Source organism: Lepus europaeus, chromosome 10 (genome assembly GCF_033115175.1).
Source record: "Lepus europaeus isolate LE1 chromosome 10, mLepTim1.pri, whole genome shotgun sequence".
NCBI lineage: Eukaryota > Metazoa > Chordata > Mammalia > Lagomorpha > Leporidae > Lepus > Lepus europaeus.
In genome coordinates this window covers 4766856-4785614 of record NC_084836.1, presented here as the reverse complement: position 1 = coordinate 4785614, position 18759 = coordinate 4766856, and the positions used below count along the sequence as shown (strand labels likewise).

Genomic DNA, 18759 nt, shown 5'->3' with positions numbered 1-18759 from the left:
CCGGTTGTCAAGTCCAGGCTGAGGGAGCTGGCGGTGGGGAGGGGGGAGAGCGAGCAAGCCGTCTCACTCGCTGGTTCACTCCCCGCATCCGGCAGTGCAGCCGCGCCCCCCGTGGGCGGAGGCAGGGACCCTCGCGGCTGCCCCAGGGTCTGCACTGCTGGCGCGGGAGCTGAGGACGAACTCGGTGCCCCCACGCGGGGTGCGGGCGTCTTCGGGAACCAGCGGCGGCCGAATGTCTGCCTCCCAGCGTTCTTGTAGCGTGCAGATACGTGCTGCTGGGTGTGGCTTCACCCCACACACAGACACTGATACACGTACAGCACTCACGCTCAGGCTCACACACACGCACAGACGACACCCACACATACACACATGTGCAGCACCCACCCATGCGCACAGGTAATGCACACGCACAGTACTCACACGCATACATGCACAGACAACATTCAATCACGCGTACTCATAAACAACAGATACATGGTGCTCACACCTACTCACACACCTGCCCCCCACGTGCACTCAGACAATACACGCATGTTCCACACGTGTAAACACACACACAGTACTCATTCATTCTGACCGGTGGCGCTGAGGGCCCCCCCCGCTCGTGGCCGCTGGGAGGCCTCTGTGGCCGAGTGCACGCGTGTTCCGGCCTCTCCCGGGGGCTCCTGTCAATACACACGAGTGCCCCCCACACCCCTCCGTGGCCCTGGCGTCCGTGTGCCCACCCTCCCTGGAGTCATGGAGGTTTGCTTCTCTGTTGGGATGTTGCATGAGCCAGCGATGGCCGCGTGGTGGCATGAGGTAGGGGTCCCGTCCGGGGCTCCTCCCGGGGACACCACTCGCCCTCGTGGCTCTGCACCGCCACCTCTGTTGCTCCCACGGGCACCTGCCCTCCCTCCCTTCCCCCCTCCCTCCCTCCAATGCTGCTTTGTCCTGCTGGGGCACTGGAGGCCCCCTGCGGCTGGGGTCCTACACCTCTTTTTTCCATGGACCCAACTCCAGAACGTGGGACGGTGGCCGGCTCGTCATGGGCCGCGCTTGTTGGGGGAGTGAACAGAGGTGGGAGGCAGGCAGTGGGGCTCAGCGGAAACCCCGGAGTGGCCTGTTCCTCCTGGGTCTGCCCCTCCCAGGCTGCCACCCACGCTCGGCCCCCAGCTCCCTCCGCCTCCCCCTTGTGGGTCTGTGCAGTGGGCTCTGGCCTCACCCCCTCCCACCCTCCCGGCACGCCCAAGCCCCCTGGGTGCACGGCACCAGGCAGGAATGAGGCCCCACCAGGGCCCCTCCCTGGGCGCCAGGAGCTCAGGGCCCGGGCAGCCCTCCGTGGTCCCTGTGGTCCCCCGCACGGGGCCTTGGCGGATTGCGGCTCAGAGGCGGGGGCGGGAGAGAGAGGAAGAACTCGGCTGCTGTGAGATCCCAAGTGTTAAAAAAAAAAAATCCCATATACATACCGCGTTCATTTATGGGTTTTGGATGCATTTTTTGTTCTCATTTAACTCAAAACGGCCTTGATTTGGAAAAGGAAAAAAACAGGAGTGAGGGAGAGTGAAGTTGGCACGCAGCTCGTCCATCTGCCTCGGCGCTGCTGCTGTAGGGAAAGAAGGAATCCGAGCTGAGGCGGCGGACTTGGGAAGGGGCTGGGGCCGCCCTGCTGCCTCCCCGTGGGGGCCGGGTCCCGGGATCCCCGCGGCTGGCTTTTGGCAAAGGCTGACTTTGAGGCCCCCTGTGGGTCTTGCGCGCTGTCCTGTTGACCTGCGGGTTTGTGTGCAGCGGGCTGGGCCTGGGGCATCCTGGGCAGGCTGGCTTTGGGGTGCCCTTCCGGGGGCTTGTGGGTGCTCCCGGCAGGGGCCCCCCATGTGACATGGCCCAGTGTCACTGACAACCCCTGGCTTGAGGCTGGGGGTCGGGGTTGTGCTCTCCCAGGCGGAGCACCCGAGCCCTGTGGTCGAGAGGGGGTGATCTCTCCGGGTGCAGGTGCCCGGGGACTCTGAGGCCTCCTGTCTGCTGGCCGCCGAGGGGCTCCCTGTCTCCCGCGTTCCCATGGGGTCACGGCTGCGGCCTCCCCAGCACCCTCAGGCGGGGGGGGGGGCGCGGGGTCGTTTCCCTCCCGAGTGCGGATGGGGCAGGCGAGGCTTGGTCGTCGCGTGCCTGGGCCAGGGCTCAGCTCTGGGGAGAGGCAGCGCCAGGCTGCAGCTGGGGTGGACTGGCTGTGTCCGGGGCAGCGGCCGCAGCGGCCCAGCCCTTGGTAGCCCCCACTGGGCTGGGGATCCAGGAGGGGCGGGCCCTGGGAGCCGGGGTTCCTGGCCCTGAGTGTGCAGCGGGGTGGGGGCGCTGCAGGCAGCAGCCGTGTTTGTGTCCCTCCCGCCTCCAGCCCCAGGACTGCTGGGCGCCCTGCTGAGCCTCAGGCCTCCCGGGGGACCAGGGGCTGTCCCGAGGGACCCAGCAGTGTCCTCCATGGAGGGCAGGGGCCGCTCAGGCCCGAGGCCTGGCTATGCTGCTGCTGTCCACACACACACACCTGGGCATGTGTGCAAACAGCACACACTCACGTATGCACACCGCATGTGCACAGCCACCACACAAGCACACAGGTGTACACCCTTACAGCAGAGACGCGCACACACATGCATGATCACACATATCCACGCTGACACGTCCAGACGGCGCACATGCATTCACATGTTCACATGTGTGTCCACACACGTGTCCACGTGCACAGCGTGTCTCTGGCCCGCTCCAGCCCGGTCCGGAGGGCTCTGTTTCGCGTCCCTGTGTTCTCCACGCAGAAGGCTCTCGCACACACGTGCGCTCCTCTTGGAGATTCATGTTTGAACGCATCGGCTGCCTTCTCCCTGTTGCCCAACCCCAGCAAACAAAAGACGAATGGCTCCGCACGCTGGTGGGGGATTCATTAGGAACAACTCGGCCCCCGCTCCCCGGCTCCACTGCTCGCTGGCACGGCTGTGTGCCCCGCACCGTGTGCGACTCAGGCTTCTGGGACACCGTGCCCCCTCGCAGGCAGCCGTCGGGACAGGGGAGCCGGCACCCCGGTGCCCAGCAGCCTGGGGAGATGCAGGCAGAGCTGGGCGGGTGGCAGGGTGGGCTCGCAGGGGGTGGGACGCCCCCAGGAGATGGGAGTCGGTGCAGCACGGTTTGGTCTTGGCGCAGCCCTGAGCTTGCTTGGGGAATGGGACTGGGCGGCTGGGGAGGGCCTTGGGGCCTATGCTGGGTTCACCCTCACCGGGGACCCTCTCGGGGGTCCTTGGGGCCTATGCTGGGTTCACCCTCACCGGGGACCCTCTCGGGGGTCCTTGGCCAGGCTCTTCTGCAGCTCAGGGTGGCTGGAAGGCGTCGCTGCCCCACTCTGCAGCGAAGCTGTCACCCCTGCGGGGGAGGGGGCCCAGGGCTGCACTCGGAGGCAGTTTGTGCTGGACCAGGCCACGGGGAGGGGGAGAGGCGCAGCCCTGGTCATCCCCGCTGTGGGCGGCTGTGGTGCCGTGGGCAGCAGCCCACGCAGGCAGCAGAGGCGGTGGCACTGGGCACCATGGCCGCCCCCCAGGGACTGGCGAGGCAGGGCCGGGCTGCCGGGGGTCAGGCTCCAGTGCAGAGGAGTGAGCGTCACGGGGCGTCACCTCGGAGGCCTCACCCTCCTGGGCAGCTCAGCCGACGGCCAGGGTCCCTGTGTGCTTGTCCTTGAATAAGGGAGTCAGGGCTCCGGCCCAGAGGGTGCGGAGAGGAGGGGCTGTGGGTACCCCCACCCCGCCCAGCCTGTCCTGGAGGGCACCTGCTGGCCCTGTCATCCATGGACACCTGAGCCCAGCAGCAGGGAGTGGGGGACAGACGTGACGGGCCTGCAGCAGGGCCGTGGGGGGAGAGGGGGGCACCGGGGGTGGCTCATGGGAAGAGGCAGCCTTTGGGCCCAGCCTACATGAAGAACGGGTTGTGGACGCTGAGGGAGGCCCGGAAGGGCGTTTGAGCCGGCGGGGGTCTGAGCAGGACCTGGCCCTAAGGGCCTAAGGTCTGGGCTCATCCCGGGGGCAGCAGGAGCTGTGGAGGGCGTGCGGGTCCCGTGTGGGACCACGGGCGAGACACAGGCTCAGGAGGAGCAGGTGGGAGGCCATGGGCTGGAGCGCCCGTCCGCGTCCCTCCTGCTGCCTGGGTGTCCTTGGCCGCTCTCTGAGATGGGGCCCTGCGGTGTTGGGGGCGTGTCTTCGTCGTGGGCCTCTGTGTCCTTGTGCAGTGCCCCCGGGTGAGTGGGTGGAGCTGTGCCTGTGTGGGTGTCCCCTCCACATACCCTCCACGGAGACCCTCCCTCCCCACCTGTGGGGCACTGGGCTCAGTCCCACCTGGGGCACCCCGCAGGCCGCCTCGCCCCAGGCTGCGCGCTCTGACCCCTGCCAGGGGACTCGGGGAGGCCTTGCTTCCGGCATCTTCCGCAGGTGCTTCCGGGGGAACCGGGAACGATGGCCAGGGGAGGGCTTAATTGGGCTGGGTTCCCGGCTGCCCTGGGCACGCAGGAAGCCGTTAAGGGGTTAACCTCGGCGCGCTCGCGTTGCACTCAGCGCTGTTAAGTTTGAATTAATTTTCCCATGGGTTTGCTCACATTCTAATTTTCAACTAAATGAGACATCTGTTTCAGAAAAGGAAAATTTGCTCCGGTTGTCATGGCAACCATCATTCTGTAAGAAAATTATTCCGACGGTTACTTCAGAGCGGGAAGACGGAGCCGCCTCCCCAGCTCGCTGGGATCCCGCTCCACCCGCTGCCCGGCGTGGTCAGGCGCCCTGGACACGGGGCAGGTGTCAGGGTGCTGGGTCCAGGCGCCACAGGTGGCTCTCGGGGAACCTCCCAGGTGTTCGTGGGGCTCTGGTCATGGGTGGGTGGGGCAGCTGGATCAGGGCTGATCCCATGGGGAGCAGGATGAAGGGTCTCACTGGACGGGTGGGGTCATCTCACCACCAGCCCTGGGTTGGCTGGGCTCTCCCCGAAGGAGGGACCCTCTAGTTGACCCATGCCTACTGGCTGTTCCCACAGACACGGGACAGGGCTGGAGGCCGCCTGCGAGGCCACCACCCACGAGGAGGGCCCCCGTCCCAAGACTCCTGTCCCCCGATGCACTTCTGCCTGCTCCCCTGGTCCTCGCGCAAGCGAGCACTGCCCAGGGTGGCTGGGGCCCTGGGCGTTCACAAGGTGCATCCCCAGGAGCTGCAGGCTGCTCCTCTCGCCTCTACACCCCCCACCCGCCCCGGGTCCAGCCATGGGGTACCCCAGGCTCTCCCTGCCCTTGTGGGCTAAGCTCTGGGGGCCTCATCAACCCATTCTACAGGGCAGGAGGCTGAGGCTGGGAGACGTGAACCTCCGCCTTCACCTCCCTTCCCATCCTGCGGGCAGGCGGGCTCGCTGTTCTCACGGCCCCACAGGTCAGAGGGGGGGAATGGAGGTGGGGCTGGCAGGGGGAGCTGTGCCCGACGGCCACAGTGGTGAGGTCAGGCTGTGGGGGACTCTGGGAAGTGGGGCGCCCAGGGCTGGTGGGGTCGGGGGTTGAAGTCCTGTGTGTCCTGGAAGCAGGCTGGAGACCGCCACTCCCAGAGGTGGGAGCTGGGATGGGCAGAGGTGCCCTGGGGCTGGAGCCGGGGTCTGTGGGGTCTCCCATAGCCTGTGGGCTGTGCCCTTACCTCCACACACGTGGTCTCTCTCCCAGCGGCTCATGGGAACGAGCAGACGCCGCCTCCCCACACCGGGGAGGGCACGCCCCGCCTTGTCAGTGATTAGATTGAGAAATGGAGTTGTGTGGGGAAGGCAGCACCAGAACCACTGATGGGCGGAACCCGCTCGGCTCAGCCTGGGGCGCGGAGCATGCTGGGACCAAGAGCTGGAGCCGAGCCGGCAGGGGCCGTCACCAGCCGCAGGCGGGCCTCGTGCTGGGGTCTCCGAGCCTAGGGTCCCCGAACCACACTGGAAGACCCCTTCCCCAGGTGGCACTCTCAGGAGGGGCTCTGATGGGGAGGGGGAGTGAGGGCGGCCAGGGTTGTGGCTCCGCCCTCCCTCGTTTCCCCCCAGGTCCTCAGTGTCCCCAGCCATAGGCCGGAGGGGACACCTTTGTGGCCAGCCTTTCCCTGGGGTGGTGGCTGCATTAGGGTGCGGGGTTCACTCGCAGCCCTGGAGGCCAGAAGTTGATGGGAGTCAGGGCTGGGGGTTCCTCTGGTGTGGGCTCCCGTGGGGCCATCGGCTTGGTGTCGCCTCCCAGCTCCGGGGTTCCCTGGTCAGGGTCATGTCCCACAGGGCCCGATCTCTGCCTGTGTCTGGGGTACACGACCCCCACCTCCATCAGATGTGGCCTCGCTGTAACCCGACCTCCTGCCAAGACCCCATTTCTGAGTGAGGTCAGAGTCACTAGGGGACCTCGTGACTCGGGACGGTAATGGCGCTGGTCTCCGTCCTTGTGGGAGCCTGCCGGGGAGGGGGCAGACCACGGTGCCGACAGCGCCTTCCCTGTGTCCCTGCGGGGAGGGAGGGCGGGCCTGTTTTATCAAGGCACTAAGCTCCTCCGGAAGGCACTGCCCACCTCGTGGGCGCTAGGGGGCAGCTGTGGTGGGGGCGGGGCTACGGGGTCACACAAGTGTGGCACCTGGGACCACAGAGATGATTCTGATGCTCGTCGTAGCACATGACAGAGACCCCGGCCACGTGGCTTCTCCGGGCTGGCACGGCTGAGAGCCGTGGAGGTGCGGTGGTGTCGCGTAGCTTGGTCCAGCTGTCTCCCCGTGAGTGGCTCTCAAGGCTCGCTGATTCACACACAGGGGAACCCTCTGGACATCCTCTCCCCTGCCCTCACCGCGGAACCGGCGGTGCGGATCGGTTAGCTCTGGGCCGAGGCGCTGGGAAGGAGCGTCCGCGCTGGCCCCTTCCCGGCCGCTCCTGCGGCCACCGAGCCACTCCCTGACCGCCTGCACTTCTCCTCCAGGCAGCCCTGGTTCTATGGCTGGGGCTTCAACCTCCCGCGGGGACAGGCCCTGCTGGAGAAGTGGAACCTCATCCCCGAGGGCGTGGACGTCCTGGTCACGCACGGCCCGCCGCTGGGTAAGAAGGGCTCTCGCTCCTCCTGTCCTAGGTGCGTGGGTGGGCAGGGGGCCGGACGCCTCACCGCTGCGGTTCTCACAGGCAGCCGGCGCCAGGGCTGTGGGTCCCCGGCCCCGCCACCTCACCCTCATCCACACTGGTGGCCTGGGGGCTTCCCCGGCTCCAGCCCCCGCTTTCCACAGCAGCAGCTCCCAGCTCGCTCGACTTCACCACCCTGAACCCTGCTTTGGCCCCGGGCAGTGTCTTCTCCCTGCGAGGACCCCTGTGGCCGCCCCACCGGCCCCAGCCTGTCCACTCTCAGCAGTAGGAGGGAGTCCTGGGGCAGTGGTGAGGCCACGCCTCCCTCCGTGGCTCCCTCAGTCCGTGGGAGAAGGGCGAACCCCAGCGGTGTAGCCCAGAGCAGCCTCTGCACCGGGACTTGACCCAGACCCACGCCATGCCTGCCCCGGCCTCGCAGGAGTGGATAGGGGATGCTGCCCGGGGGCTTCCAAGAGAGGGTCCTCAGAGCCCCCGCAAGAGGGCAGGGCCCGGGGAGCTCGGCCTGGAGGTTGACGCTCCAAGCCGGGCTGGGAAGCTTCCAGTCCCAGCACAGTCAATAGCTGGGGCCCTGCCACCCACACAGAGCCCCGGATGGAGCTCCAGGCTCCTGGCTCAGGCCGCCCCGGCCCCGCTGTGGCAGGCATTTGAGGAGGCAGCTGGCGGATGGGCGCGCACGCTCTTGCTCTAACAAAGTTCACAACACGAAGCTCCTGACTCCAGGAAGGAGACAGAGCCTGGGACCAGGCCGCACAGCGGCTGCGGGAGCCTGGTGGTAGACAGGTGCAGGCCACGTGTGTGAGGCTGTGTGTCGGAGGCTCTGCTCTCGGCCCCTGGGGGCCCTGGCCCTCTCCAACCTCAGTTTGCTAGTCTCTGCAATGGGTGGGTGCCTGGCCCACACCCCTCAGTGCAGCCTCCGGAGGAGGGAGAGGCAGGGCAGGGTTTGCAGTTTGTCGGGGGCTGGGGAGAGCTGTGCCCTGGCCTGGGTCCTGAGGCTGGGCCCTCGGGGGACTGGCCCTGGCCCCTGCTCTCTCCGGCACAGGCTTCCTGGACTGGGTCCCCAAGAAGATGCAGCGTGTGGGCTGCGTGGAGCTGCTGAACACGGTGCAGAGGCGCGTCCAGCCGCGGCTGCACGTCTTCGGCCACATCCACGAAGGTCGGTGTCGGGGAGGGGCCTGGGCGGGCTGGGGGAAAGAGCCCGATTCCCTGTCCATCAGGAGGGGAGGAGGAGGGAGGCAACTCCTCCAGGCGTCGGGTTCAGGGTGTGCTCCCTGCAGCCCCCTAACTCTGCGGTGCCTCTGGTCTAGGGAGTCGTGGGTGTGGGCGACATTGGGACCGTGTGGTGAGAACACCTTGTTGTTTCAGCCTCAGGGTCTGGCATACAGTAGGTGCTTAATAAACGCAGGGGGCAGGCCTGCCTGAGACGCCTTAGTGGCATAGATGATTCCCTTCCGGGGCTGGGGCTGCCCTCTTCGCCTGGTGGGCGGGGCGGCCCGGTCCTGCCTGTGTGCCCCTGGGAGACCTCAGGCCCCCTCACCGGAGGCTGCTTTCCCCTCCCCTAAGGCCTGCTGGGAGGCGCATGGTGGGGGTGGGATGGGGTGCAGAGCATGGGGGGCGGGGATGGAGCCCAGCCCCATCACCCACAGGCATGGGGCAGAGCAGTCAGGGGAGGGGAGGGGCAGACAGCTCCGTGCTGTGGCCTGGGACCCTGTGCCACTGGAGAGGGAAGATGAGGCCCCAGAGAACAGGTGGCCTGCACGGGGGAGGGGTGTCCCTTCCGGCTTGGGGAGCCGAGCTGAAGGAAGAGGAGGAGACAGGAGGGCAGAGGCTGGCAGTGATAAGAGTGACGTTAATGACGGCGCCGGTGATGGCGGTATGGCCGCGGTGGTGAGGAGGACGATGGCGTTGCTGGGGAGGGAGTTGACAGCCGTGTGCTTCCTGCGGGCCAGGTGCTGGGCCGAGCACCATGCGGCGTCACCTCTGTTTCACGGGAGACTGAGCCCCAGACACCAGCACCGCCGGGAGCTGGCCTGACAGGCGTGCTGCTCCGTTGCAGGGTACGGTGTCATGGCGGACGGGACCACCACCTACGTGAACGCGTCCGTGTGCACTGTGAACTACCAGCCCGTGAACCCGCCCATCGTCATCGACCTGCCCACGCCACGGAGCTCCTGACTGCGCCAGCCCCGCCCCCGCCCGGCTGGCTGTCGGTGCTCAGACGAGGCCTCCGATGGAGAAAAGCCGGTTTGGCTGTCGGAACCCCGCGCTCCTTACGCCGTCCTGTGTGTGCTGGCCTGCGCACCTAGCTGAGGGACCTGTCTGCTCGGAAAGTGACTGAATCTTCACCCATCGCTGGGGGGGCCGCTGCTCCTGGGAGCCTCGGGAGGCTCTCGCACAGAATCTCTCGGGGCGGGGTGGGGGAGGGCAGGAGGGTGGTGGCCTTCTTTCCCCCTTACCCCGGCCCCCCAGGCTGGAGCACGTTTAGGGCACCTTAGGAACCAGGACTGGCCCCGGCCGAGCCCTGGACCCGAGCGGCGCGGGCACCGGCTGGGAGCCTGGCTCGGTGACCTGGGGCTACAGCATGAGCTGCCCGGTCACGGGGACGGTGCTGCTCTGCAGGCTGAGGCCACGTGGGCACCTGTGCACCCCCTGTCGCTCGGTGAGAGTTCTCTGCGGGGTTGGGGTGAGGTGGGGGTCACCCTCTGTATTTGAAACGTCAGCCTTGTGCGCACCCTGGGGCTCAGTTTTTAACGATGTGACACAAGTCCTGCTCCTGGCCCCTCACCGGTACTTCTGCACCTGCTGTACACTGTGCCCCTGAGAGGCCCCTCTCCCGCTCCAGGCCGGGGACCCCATTTGCAGACCGTCTCCTCCCACCCTCAGAGGGCCCTGCAAAGCAGGCGCTGTTGTCCCCGCCCGAGCGAGGCGGCGCGGCTCGGCGCGGCTCGGCTCCCTCGCCAGCGCTGCATGGCCCAGGCGCTGTTCCCCGCGAGGCCTGTGCAGGAGCAGCTCCGGTTCATTTGCGCTCGGGGGCCCTGAAGTCCGAGTCCAGAGCTGGGCGCACCCCAGGGCTGGGGCGGTGGCGAGGCCTCCGGGTGGCTTTGGGGGCTTCGGCTCTGCTCGGCTGCCGCGTGGACCCAGAACTGCGGACTCTGAAAACTGTTTTCTTCAGGTCGCTTCAGAGTGCGGTGTATTTTTACGTGGAGGGGAGAAGCTACGGCGCAGCTGCGGAAGCCGTGCGTGGTGGAGGCGGCGAGCTCCGCGGCCTGTGGCGTAGCTCGGTTGTGGCTGTGGTTTTTTTTGTCACGCATGTCAGACAATAAAGTCTTTGTACAAAGCAGCAGCCCGCGGGGCGCCTGCTCCCATGTCTGGGGTGGCGGGGGCGGCGCCTGGCGTCCCTGTTTGCTGCAGCTTCCCTGGGCAGGGTGGCCTCGCGGCGGTGGCCCGGACAGCCCCGTGTCCCGTGTGGCCCAGGCCCTGACTGCCCATCTCCCCGAACTCGGCTCCGGCTGCCTCCGGAGGCGCCATGTTGAACCCAGCCCTTGTCAGAGGGCCCAGGTGGGGTCCAAGACAAGCATTGGCCAGGGTCGCGGTCTGCTGTCCTCAGCCAGCCACCTGCCCGCCCGTCTCTCCCTCTGCCTGTCTGTCCAGCTTTCCAGCCAGCCACCGTCCACCTGTCCGTCCGCCCACTCGCCTGTGAACCCTCCGTGCGTGCCGGCGGGGATGCCCTCAGCTGTGGTAGGCCGAGGCGGCAGGTGGGGGAGGGGGATGTGGGGACCAGCAAGGGTGAGCCGAGGGAGACGGCGGACGCCGGCTGCCAGTCACGAAGGGGGACAGGAGGGACAGGGTCCTGTTTGGGACCCGTGAGCTGGGGGAGACCTTGGGACACAGAAGCACCCAGTGGCCTGTGGGAGCCTCCCAGGGTGAGTGCCGAGGACTTGGCACTCGGGGTTCCCGTGCCCAGTGTGTCCCCAGGTGACGCCTGGGCACGAGGCCGTGACAGGGGCTGTGGGCGTCCTGCAGGCAAGGCCGGCACCTGCCGGCTCCCCCGAGGCCCCAGTCCCCAGGGCTCGCTCTTGCAGCCCCCATGGAGCTGACCCCTGAGCCACGGTGGTGACCAAGCTGCCAGGCCTTCTGCTTCCTGGAGACCCGCGATCAACGCAAGGAAGGGGCGGGGTCTGCGGCGGAGGCTCCCGACTCCGCCGAACACCGCCCATGCCTGCCTGGCCGCTGGGGTCTGCACAGACACAGTATTAGGCACTCAGGGGCTGCCTCCCCGGGGAGGCATGGACCACGGGGGCTCCAGGACCTGGGGCGCCGGCCCTGTCCTCTGCAAACTTCCGGAGCACTTTGGAAGGTTCCTGGGCTCCCAGAAACAAAAGCTGGGCCCTCAGGCCTCACATGGCTGGGCCAGGCTCGGGGCCTGGGGAAGAACACGCCCAGTCTGTAGGGTGGGGTGGACTGGGAGGCTTCCTGGAGGTGGAGGCCTGGCTGTCGCAGTGATGTGTGCAGCACCTGCCCCCGTGCACCAGGCTCCTCATCTCAGACCCCCAGCATGGGCTGTGACTCCCACGTTGGGGGGGAGGATGGTCACGGGGGGGGGCCTGCCCCAGCACGTGCACTGCCAAGGCTCAGGACTGCAGCCTGGGGACAGGGAGCCGTGTGGGCGGCTAAGGTGGGGGCCCCCGGAAGCAGAGCCTAAGACACGGACTGGGGGTGTGTGATGCACTAGGGAGCTTCCCGGGAGAAGGGGAGGGGGAGGACAGGGAGAACGCGGTGCTGCCCTGCCCCCCCCCCCCCCCCCCCCATGCACAGCTTCTTCGGGCCTGGCCGTCGCTCCCAGGAGGACATGCACCTGCACCGCAGCCAGCCTGAGCCGTCGCCAACAGGCCTCACCGGTTCCAGGCACCCTCGGCCAGCCAGGGCTTCCCCGGCCGGGGTGCTGCCCTCGCTCCAGGGGGCACAGTCTGGCTCCTGCCGTCTGTCCCGGTGGCCCCAGCGGTAGGGGGAGCCCCCGCGGCAGCTCCTCCAGGTGCAGTGGAAAGCGCGCCTCTGACGCGGGGGGCTGCGGGAGGTGCTCAGGCCCGCAGAGGTCTGGGGGGACTCCTGCTTCGTGCTGGTGGCCTGTGGCCGTCCCTGGGACCCAGCCCTCCAGACTTGCAGAGGTGAGGGGGCCCCTTGTCCTCCGTCTCCTTGGCTCCTAGGCCCGTGAGGTGCTGGCACTCGCGCAGGGTCTGGGTGGCATGACGGGGCTGAGCCCCTTCCTACAGGAGTCACTTCCAGAAGCCCCTCCTGCCCGGGCTGGGGCTGCAGGTGGGAGAGCCCCCCCCCCCCCCCCCCGCTCGTCCTACTGCACGGCGGGCACCTTGGCCCTCTGCGCAGGACGCGGGAAGTCTGGGCAGTGCACATGGGGCTGTCTGCGCGCCGAGCCCAGCGCGGTGGCGCCGCTGAGCACCCGGGAGGGGCAAGGGCATACCTGGCCGTGTGTCAGAGCGTGGCTCCGAGGTGGCCGGCGGCGTCCCCAGGAAAGCTGCCATCTCAGGTCCTTCCCGTCTTGGTGCTGCCAAGGGGTCCATGCCACGCACCTGCCCCACGGCCCCTCTCCCGGGAGCGCCAGGCGGGCCATCACAGCCGAGGGCTCCTGTCCCCGGTGGGCACCATTGCAGGCCCCTCAGTCCTCACTTCCCCGTCTGCGGCCTGCCCTCGGCTCACCTCAGAGCCCCCCTCACCACGCCTCTGGCCAGACCGGCTCCCCTGGGAACCTCCGGGAGGCGGCCATTGCAGACTGCTCTGAGCCAGCAGAGGGCCACTGTCACCTGGTCCTGTCAGTGGACGTGAGCTGCCCTGTGATGCGGGGACGGGGCCCTGGCCTGGGGGACCCGTGCAGTGGGGAGCAGGCATGTTCCTGCCCAGGACGAGGGGGTGGGGGTGGGGTAAGGTCAGCCCCGGGACCTGGCAGGGGCACTGCCCTGCAGCGGACACCCAGACCCCCGGGGCCGCAGTCCTTTCAAAGCCTTGCGGAACATTCCTGATTCCTGCAGACGTATTTTATTTGCTCGGACAGAGGGCGTGCGCCTGCGGCACTGTGGGCCGGCCAGGGCCACCGCACGAGGCCCAGAAGCCGGCGGCGGAGCCCACCGGTGGGCAGGTGCAGGCTGCGCCCAGCTCCGGGCCAGAGGGGCTGGGGCAGGGCTACTGTAGGAAGGCGCGCAGGAAGTCGTTGTAGGAGATCTTGGAGGACAGCGTCTTGTCGTAGTACTCCAGGATGTGGAAGAACTCCTCCTCTGACAGGTTGATGCTGTACAGCCGCAGCACCTGTGGGCGTGGGCCGGGCGTGGGCCGGGCGTCGCCCCCACCCTCTGCCGGGCAAGGGGACCCCTCCCTGCCTTTCCCGATGGGACCACCCCATGCCCGAGTAGAGCTGAGGGCAGAGAGGGCTGGGGGCACCTGGCCACAGGGCCTTAGGGTGGTGGGGGCCAGCCAGGGAGCAGGCACAGGACAGTGCCACAGCCCGGGGCGGGGCCTGCAGGCCGCCCAGCTGAGCCGACTGCCCTTGACCCTCAGTGACACGGCTGCTGCGGGTCTGGCTCACGGGGACCGTCCCCCAGGCTCGCCGGCCAGTGGAACCCAAGTGCAGTTTTCTGCCTCCATTCCAGGAGAGGGCCATGTCCCTTTGCCCTCTGTGTCTGGAATGTCGATATGATGCTGGGACTCCAGCAGCCACCTTGTGCCATGAGGGAGGAGGCCTTGGGAAGGAAGCCAGGTGTGGAGGACAGTGGAGCAAAGGTAGACCCTGGCCAGCTCTGGACTTGCTGCCTGGTGCCGGCGAGCAGCGGACCTGAGTGAGCTGCTGTTGGTTCCCGGTTATTTGCAGCTGAAACAATTACTTTTTTTTTTTTTTTTGACAGGCAGAGTTAGACAGAGACAGAGAGAAAGGTCTTCCCTCCATTGGTGTTGGTTCACCCCTCAAATGGCTGCTACGGCTGGCGCGCTGCGCCGATCCGAAGCCAGGAGCCAGGTGCTTCCTCCTGGTCTCCCATGGGGTGCAGGGCCCAAGCACTTGGGCCATCCTCCACTGCACTCCCTGGCCACAGCAGAGAGCTGGCCTGGAAGAGGGGCAACCAGGACAGAATCCGGCGCCCCAACAGGGACTAGAACCCGGTGTGCCGGCGCCACAGGCGGAGGATTAGCCTAGTGAGCCATGGCGCCGGCCATCTAACAGTAACTTTGTATCTCTGTGTTGTGCTACCATGTGCTTCTAAGGGGAGCCCAGGAAGGCGGGTGGAGGAGCCCTGGGGCCGCCAGCCTGGCTGGGGCAAAAGCAGAAGCAGACGCTGAGGCTGCGGGTCCGAGAGGTCCCAGCAGAGCCCATCTGACCCCCAGGGCTCCGTGGAAGCTGCAGTTCTCCCGCCTGCTCCCAGCTGCCGCCGCCCAGGTGTCTGGGAAGCTGCCCGGAGAGGAGCAGAGAACCCTGGCTGGGGCCCGGGAGAGCCACTGTGCCTGTGAGGCTATGGCGGGGCCCCCGGGCGCAGGCCCACCGTGGCACAGGCGGCAGAGCCTGCTCCCCGTCAGTGGTGGGGCCCGGGGGCCCAGATGGGACTGGGAAACACCCCGACCTGGCCAGGCCTCTGAGGAGCAGGTGCCCTGGGCACGAGCAGGGAGGCTGAGCCCAGGCTGTGCTGGGGAGCGCCCACAGGGGCTGTGCGGGAGGAGCCCCCGGAGTGGGCAGGTGAGAACCAAGTGGACTCAGGGCCCCGGGGTGGGGCTGGGGGAGGGCGGAGTCCCTGCGGTTTCCGGCCCGGCCGTGCTCACCTTCCTGAAATCGGCCACGCTGAGCAGCCCCGAGCCGCTGGCGTCGTAGGTCTTGAAGGTGCGCCGCATGGGCCTCCAGCAGTGCACGATCTTGGGCTGGATGCGCAGCAGAGCCGCGTAGAAGGAGGCCGTCTCCGCGCCCGCCTCTTCCTGGAACCCGCCAGAGGGGGAGGGGGGTGAGGGCGGGGCTTCGGGACACGGCCGCCCCTGGCCTAGCCCAGCCCTGTTGCAGGGGGGCTGCCCACACACAGGGCCTCACCCCTACCTGCCCCCGCCTCCAGCACAGGAGCTGGGAGGTGGAGTCAGTGGCAGGCCACGCCCCCTCCAGGAGGGCCACGCCCCCTCCAGGAGGGCCACGCCCATCCCGGACTGAGGTCCAGTTTGAGGGGGAACAGAGGTTCTGTCCGGGTCCTGCACTAGCTGCTGTGCACGCAGGCCGCACCAGCAGTTGCTGACCCAGGGCAGCCACAGACGGCAGCACGAGCCGTGTTTCGGGACAGCGATGGGCACAGGGTTCGAGTGCTTACACGTGTCCTATTGGTCAGCACCAGATGCCCACACGCTGCCGGAGGAGCCGGGCCCTGGACTGGCTTGCTCTCCCCATGGCCAGCTTCCGCCGCAGCACCCACGGCTGCCCAGCCCTGGCCTCCCACCAGGCATCCAGCTCGCTCCGCCCCCTCCCCCAGAGGTCTCTGCACCAAGGCTTCCGAGAGCCGGTTCGGCTACGGAAGGAAGCGGGGACACGGACCTGCTCCCTGCCAGAGAGGACCAGGCCCACGGCAGGTGGCCGTGAGCCAGAGGCACTGGTTTGTGGAGGCCCGACTGGCGGCAGAGTGGGCTGGGCGGTGGCCAGGGCGTCTGCACTGCCTGTGTCCCGAGCCAGCCTCGTCGTGCACCAGGGAGTGGGCAGTGGGCTGGGCAGTGGCCAGGGCGTCTACTGCCTGTGTCCCGAGCCGGCCTCGCCGTGTGCCGGGGAGCAGGGAGCGGGCAGTGGGCTGGGCGGCGGCCAGGGCGTCTGCACTGCCTGTGTCCCAAGCCGGCCTCGCCGTGCGCCCAGGGAGCGGGCAGTGGGCTGGGCGGCGGCCAGGGCGTCTGCACTGCCTGTGTCCCATGCGCAGGGGAGCGGGCCGCGGGCGGCGAGCCCTCACCATCTTGTGGGCGTTCTGGATCTGCAGCCTGTGCAGCAGCGAGGTCTCCCTGGCCCGCAGCAGCAGGACGCAGCTCTGCAGGAAGTCGCAGTAGGCGAAGCGGCCGTTGTTCCGCAGGTCGTACTTGGCCAGCAGCCGCCGGCTCTCCTCCGGGCTGACGTCCAGGCTGAACTTCTCCACGAGCCCTAGAGACGGAGGGGCGGCTCAGCGGGTGGCGCCTGCTCGCTCACGCACCTGTCGGTTCATCCCAGACCCTCTCTGCCGTGGGCCCTGGGTCCCTGCCTCAGAGGACTCATGGATGGCAGACAGACAGACGACAGAAACAGACATGCAGAACTCCAAGTGCCCCAGGGACGGGCCCCTGGTGCTGCTGGGGGTCACACATGCCAACAGTGGACAGAGAACCTCAGGAGCCAGGACCACAGAGTGGCAGGTGGGGGTGCTCCCGCAGGTGAGGCAGGGCAGGTAGGGTGAGCTCGGGGTGAGCTGGAAGGGGCTCCCACTGGGCCCTGCAGTCAACCGGTGGCCAGCTGGCTCCGAGACCTGCTCTTGCCCATTTGCACCCCGAGTTTTCAGCCAGTGACGAGCCCTGCTGTGGGGTGCTCTCCAAGACCTCTCGGGGGGTGGATCTCCTGGCTGCCATGAGGCCGGCATCTCTACACCCAAACACCCGCTCCGGTCCTCGACAACACTGCTCTCGGAGAGACAGCTCACAACCGAGGCTCGCTGGGGTGGGATCTTAGCGAAGCCTCCGGTTTGCCCGCATGGAGCCAAGCACTGGGGCCTGGCGTGAGTGCTGTGCCGCCCGCCGAGGCCGACCAGGAGAACCGGGGCAGCAGACCATGTGCAGGCAGAGGCTGCTGCGTGCGGGCCAGCAGGGGCTCTGTGGACAGTCCCATGGGCCCCACGACCATGGCCACGTCTGATTTCTGATGGCGAGCCTCGGGGGCGGGCCGACCTCACCCCGGGCAGGCGCGGATCCTGTGAGCCCCCAGCTGGCTTCCTGCTTCCCCGCTCCCTCCCTCGCACCCTGGGGTCTGGGCCTGTGCCCCCACGAACCGAGGAACTGGGCGGCGGTGACCTCCCCGCGCCTGTCTGTGTCCATCGCCTTGCACTCGCGCAGCAGCTCGCGCCAGCAGCCCTGCAGCGTCTTCCTGAGCCTGCTCTCTATGGGCTCGCAGTTCTGCAGGGGGGCGTCCGTGGCCGCGCTCGGCGGAGTCTGCGGGAGACGGGGAAGGGCCTCTGAGCCGGGGACCCCGCAGGGCGGCCTGGGCAGTCGGGACACCGGCTTGGCCATCACGTGGCCAGCCCCCCCCGGAAGCCTTCGCCTCCCCTCAGTCCTGCCCACTCCACCCTGTCTGACCGCCACCCCACTCCCACCTGGCTCCAAGCCGCCGTGGCCTCTGACCTGACTACCAGCCCCTCCAGCTGCACCTGGAGGTCTTTCAGGGTCCCTCCAGCCCCCGGGGAGCGAAGGTCCATCTCCTCCATCCCGTGTGGGCCCACGCAGGCTCCTAGGGGCTCCTGCCGGGCGACCCCGGTCTGCCACCCAGCAGCTCTAGACGAGGCGCCCTGGGCCCCAGGGCAGAGCCCACTCTCGTTTTCCAGCTTCTAGAGGCCCCTCCCCTCTTCACCACTGGCAACATGCAGGGGGGCTCTCTCGGGCCACATCTCACGCTGCCCCCTGCCTCCCATCCCCCAGGAGCCCAACCAGACGCTCCTGGAGACTGGTCCACCTGCCCCCTCGCAGCGGCAGGGGACAGGGGCTGGGCTGCGGCCATCTTGGGGTGCTCCCGACCCCCAGGTCTGCTCCGCCTCCCACCTCAAAGCACTCCACTGGCACTTGTCTGCTGATGAGGTGTGAATAGGCAGGCAGCTAGTTAGGCCTGGTGAGCTGGAACCCTGCAGCCTGCAGCCCTGTTCTCTCCTTACCTGTCAGTCTGAACCGCCACCTTCCCAGCATGCCCCTGCGTCTCACCCGGGACCAGAGACGACACAGGGACAGCAAACTCCATCAGAGGTGCCCTAAAACCCCGATGGCCTCACGTGCTGCAGTAGCACCCCCACCCCGTAAGGGGCTGAGCAGGGGGGAGCCCCCTTCCTGCCCTGGGCCATGGCGGGGTGCCACGCAGACTTCTCTCCCTCACGTGGTCTGCCTCCCCGCGGTACAGCCCAGGCCCACAGGGAACATCTGTTCTCACTCACATGGTCTGCCTCCCCGCGGTGCGGCCCAGGCCCACACGGGAATGTCTCTCCTCACTCACGTGGTCTGCCTCCACGTGGCATAGCCCACGCTCACATGGGAATGTCTCTACTCACTCATGTGGTCTGCCTCCACATGGCGTGGCCCACGCTCACACGGGAATGTCTGTTCTTTCCTCACTCACGTGGTCTGTCTCCATGTGGCATGGCCCACGCTCACACGGGAATGTCTCTCCTCACTCACGTGGTCTGCCTCCACGTGGCATAGCCCATGCTCACATGGGAATGTCTCTCCTCACTCATGTGGTCTGCCTCCACGTGGCACAGCCCAGGCCCATACGGGAATGTCTGTTCTCACTCACGTGGTCTGCCTCCACGTGGCACAGCCCAGGCCCACACGGGAATGTCTGTTCTCTCTCTCAAACAAGCTGCGCCTCTACTTAGAGCCAGGACCTGGAGGAATGAGGTACGAGGCCCACAG

The 18759-nt window shown here is 67.6% G+C and overlaps 2 protein-coding genes across 2 annotated transcripts in view; one reads left to right on the top strand and one right to left on the bottom strand.

Moving 5' to 3' along the window:
• The window catches only part of MPPED1 (metallophosphoesterase domain containing 1), a 48081-nt gene extending 38790 nt beyond the window's left edge, over positions 1 to 9291 (top strand). The window contains exons 4-6 of the mRNA XM_062201924.1: positions 6965 to 7080; positions 8159 to 8272; positions 9173 to 9291. Coding sequence (XP_062057908.1) covers positions 6965 to 7080; positions 8159 to 8272; positions 9173 to 9291 — 349 coding nt within the window. The remainder of the gene's footprint in view (positions 1 to 6964; positions 7081 to 8158; positions 8273 to 9172) is intronic.
• A 4017-nt stretch (positions 9292 to 13308) lies between these two features.
• The window catches only part of EFCAB6 (EF-hand calcium binding domain 6), a 248212-nt gene continuing 242761 nt past the window's right edge, over positions 13309 to 18759 (bottom strand). Inside the window, exons 30-33 of the mRNA XM_062201869.1 lie at positions 17136 to 17295; positions 16077 to 16261; positions 14929 to 15078; positions 13309 to 13431 (exon numbers count right to left, since the gene is read on the bottom strand). Of these exons, the coding sequence (XP_062057853.1) occupies positions 13309 to 13431; positions 14929 to 15078; positions 16077 to 16261; positions 17136 to 17295 (618 nt within the window). The remainder of the gene's footprint in view (positions 13432 to 14928; positions 15079 to 16076; positions 16262 to 17135; positions 17296 to 18759) is intronic.